Raw genomic sequence first — 3,833 nt, 5'->3', positions numbered from 1 at the left:
GGGGGGGGTCCCCCTATTCTGTTTACGGGTGGTGCTCCGAGCACCTCGCAAAACAGGCATTTCTGGCTCGCGGTAGTGCATGTTTATGTGCCCAATCTCCAGACACCTGTAATATTGTAAAGGTCTTCGCTCGATGGCTTCGACCTTCGCTATCGACCAACCTACGGCGACCTTGCCAACCTGGGCCAGTTTCCTCTCTGCACCGTCCGGGCCTCGTATCTACACGGATCCAAGGCCGTTTCGAGCGAGGCGGATCTCTCCCAGTCGGACGTCCTCCGCCTGGTAACCGCTCTCCTTCACCAGGGTGTTCCTGATTTCCTAATTGGTGTCCGAAATATCTATCCTGGTCAACTTCGCTTCTCCAGCTCGGAAAGGTGTCGCCACGCGGACCTTGATCGGATCCAGGGTCCAGGTCAGCCGTGCTGCGAGTGCAGCGGCCTTCTCCCTCTTCTGGTCCTCGGAGAACTCCAGAACGACGCCTCCGGTCATAGTTTTCCACCCTCACTGCGTTGATGCCAACCTCAGCCAGAGAGACGCTTCCTTGGTCGCGGCCATCGCTTCCGCGCAGGATTGGCCTGATCTATCCTTTAGCGTAATCGTTGCCGCCGATGTTCGCGGTGTATGAAGGGGAGGGGGCAGCTCGTCTCCCCCTATTCGCACGTTCTCCGATTCTCCCTCTGGGGCTTTCCTCGGGTTCTTCGTCTCTGTCCTGGGAGTTAGCTTCGCCGGTTGCTCCTTCGCTGGCTCCTTTTTCTTCTTGTTTCTTCTTTCGACGGTCTGTCATTCCATGGCAGCCGCTTATCTTCCCTTGGTCGCTGGAGTGTTTGGAATTCCAGGCTCCACCCTTCTCGTGGTCTCGTCGGGGACGACCTGCTTTTCTCTTCTTCTTTCTATATTTTCGAGGCGTTCTTCCATCAGCCGGAGCAAGCCGGATCAGCGAGGGTCCTAGCTCCTCCATCTAACATTCGATTGCGACGAGACGCGCTGTCTCGCTGCTCTTCTCTGCAGTGGAGCGCGAGGCCAGCTCTTTTCAGAGCGTCTCGTTCCTCGCCTCTATTATCGTTAAAATCTGATGGTAGTCAGCCTCCTCACGGTGCGATGACTGGATTGCTCAGAATTAATACTTTTCTAGTTTATGATTTACAATTTTTGACAAGTTGACTTGTGCGTTCAAAATATTTTTTTACGTTTTCGAGGTAGTTAGAATAGTAGTTAAGTAGAATAAGTATTAAACAGTTTGCCCGTTACAGAGATAGTTCGCAGGTCGCAGTTATGTATTTATACACACACAGCAACAGTAGATGAGTGGCCACACCATGCTGACGCATACGTTGCCTTCTATGTAAGATTCAATATAGTAATAGCACCAGCTTTCTCTGAATATTTCGAAAACTAAGTGAGTTTACCTCCTATAGGAAAAAAGCTGAGTTTCACAACATACTTAAGTTTCATTAACATGGGAATTGTAACCCCTTTTATGTATAATTACTAAGATTAAATATAAAGTATCATATAACAAAATTCTTGTGAGTGTTTAATCCTCAAGCATAAAATATTTAAAAAGTTGAATTCGGAAAATTATACAAACCTCTCAATTAATTTATAATATTCCGGTCTTTGATCCCTAAATTGTAAAGCAAACATACATGAGCATTCAATCATGGATGCCAAATAGCACAGGAATGACTCTCTTCCTTGGTGTGCAGCAACCAGTTCCTTTAAGTGAGGTGGTGGTATAAGAGCAACAAAAGTTCTTGGTAAATTGTCTCTTAATATTTTAAGAGTATGAATTAAATCTATTTTGTGATCATTTAACATAGACCATGGAGATGTTGCACACTTATTAATGCAAAAATTATTACTTCCAATCATCAACGAAATCAACTGGAAAACATAAAAATGTAGATACTATTGCTTAAACGATTAAATATTAAATGAAATTATAAATTTTGATTAAAGAAAAGAAAAAATTTGTCCAATTTCATACTGGCATTTATATATATGTATATAATTACTTTGTCTACGAACATACGAACCTTCCAATGTTTGTTGATATCTATCCTCGGGTCATCTTTTCTTTTATTGATCAGATATGTCGCCATGAAAGTTATACGTTTAGACATAGCGCCACTTTCGGCGACGTTTAACTGCGCAGCTGGATCAGTACTTATAGCGTTCCCAAGTGAATAACCTACTAATTTGGGATTGAATTCCTGCATGTAGGATAATCGGTCTATGAAAGATTTCAGTATTCGCATTAATGGCGATAACACAAATCATATGCGTAAACAATGCAGATGTAAGAAATGAAAAATTTTAAGAATATTAGGGAGAGTCAGGTACTGTCGCCAAGTTGCTTGACCACCGATACTGCAGACTATGCCTCTATTTTCAATGTTCACTTCGAACGTATAAATCGAAGTAACTCCAGCGCCGATTGTAGCAATGACATCTATGTCTCTGTATGTATGATTGTAGCAATTTCACCCATTGCAGCAATGACATCTATGTCTCCTGGTTTTAAATGGTGAACCGACTCGGGAACATTCGAAGATCTGCCGGCTAAATAAATTAAAGTAAAGACATTAGGATACATATGAGCTTCAAAAGATAAGCATCAATTTTACTATTCTTAAACTACAGTGGGGTGAAGAGCTTATAATGTTATATATCTATCTTCAAAAATGATATTAATAGGACAAGACCATGAATGAACTCGAAATCACATTGACATTCTTGTAGCCACTACAAATTATGAAGAACAGCGTTCTTCGCTGTAATTTCCTGCCACAGAAATTTACCGATTGTCCCTAGGATAAATTGCAAAAATTATTGGAAATAAAAGAAATCTGCGATTTAAATTGAATAATGATTTTAAAGAATAAATAAGACGATATAATATTTACAAGTGATATCATGAAATATTTGACAGCAATAATCATAAATTTGGTTAAGTACCTGTTACATTGCAAGGAAAAGGGACATCTATTGGGACTTCCTTTTGAAATTTATATTTATTCCGTAATTGAGACATTCGATCCCCGTTTCTTGTCCCAACAAAATAGTCATTTTAAAACAATTTGCAAAAATACTTCATCTGTGATGTAACATTGCACGCGATATGTTATAATTCCGATCAAGTAATTGCAACGAAAGATTTCAAAACTTTTACAAACGTTATCGAATTCGTTCTTAATTTTAGATATATAGATGTATGTTTTCAGTTCTCAAATTTAATATGCGTATCTTAATTGTCTAGAATTTTAATAGCGTGTGAAAACTCGTGAGCTACTGTATATTTTCAAGATTTATGCTACAAAGTAAACGCGTTCAGAGGCGAGAGGTATCAAAACTCCTCCCTTTGCACCCCGTCATGAACATAACCAAAACTCAATTTCTATCTGAAATCACAATCGGGTTCCTGCCTCTTATACTCGTATAACAAGACTGACCAGTATTTTAAGAACAAATGGAAATAGTATACGGACATCATTTGATTTCACATTTACATAACAGCTCGTCACTTCTAATGCACTTCAGAACTGCTGTTTACTTTCGTTACGAATTTCGAAATAAGTACTGTTTACAAAATTACTCATCTCAAGAATCAGAAGAGGGTGCCACAGAATTCATAGCGTATGTTACTTGAAAATATAATCTCTACAATATTTATATGTTAAAAGAAAAATGATCCGTGCTGTGCAAGTGTTTATCCACTTTTACCGAAAAAAATTTCGTCAACTTATCATTTTACACCGAAAATATATATATTAGTCTATGAAACATAAACATTAGTCTATGAAAAATAAGATTCACAATATTTCAATTTTCCT

General features: G+C 39.4%; 1 protein-coding gene and 1 pseudogene across 1 annotated transcript; both read right to left on the bottom strand.

The window, feature by feature from the left end:
* Positions 1 to 489, bottom strand: part of LOC105681803 — a 1,218-nt pseudogene extending 729 nt beyond the window's left edge.
* A 1,063-nt stretch (positions 490 to 1,552) lies between these two features.
* LOC100743285 (phospholipase B1, membrane-associated-like) lies at positions 1,553 to 2,465 on the bottom strand (the record flags this gene model as incomplete). Its single annotated transcript, XM_012393030.3, has 3 exons — positions 1,553 to 1,884; positions 2,037 to 2,213; positions 2,316 to 2,465. Coding segments are annotated over 3 exons (633 nt in total), but the record flags the coding sequence as incomplete, so codon positions are not given.
* Between the last annotated feature and the right edge of the window lie 1,368 nt (positions 2,466 to 3,833).

This window comes from Bombus impatiens, unplaced genomic scaffold, assembly GCF_000188095.3.
Source record: "Bombus impatiens unplaced genomic scaffold, BIMP_2.2 scf_2203, whole genome shotgun sequence".
Classification (NCBI taxonomy): Eukaryota; Metazoa; Arthropoda; class Insecta; order Hymenoptera; family Apidae; genus Bombus; species Bombus impatiens.
The sequence above is the reverse complement of the archived record's forward strand: the minus strand, read 5'-3'. Positions and strand labels throughout refer to the sequence as shown.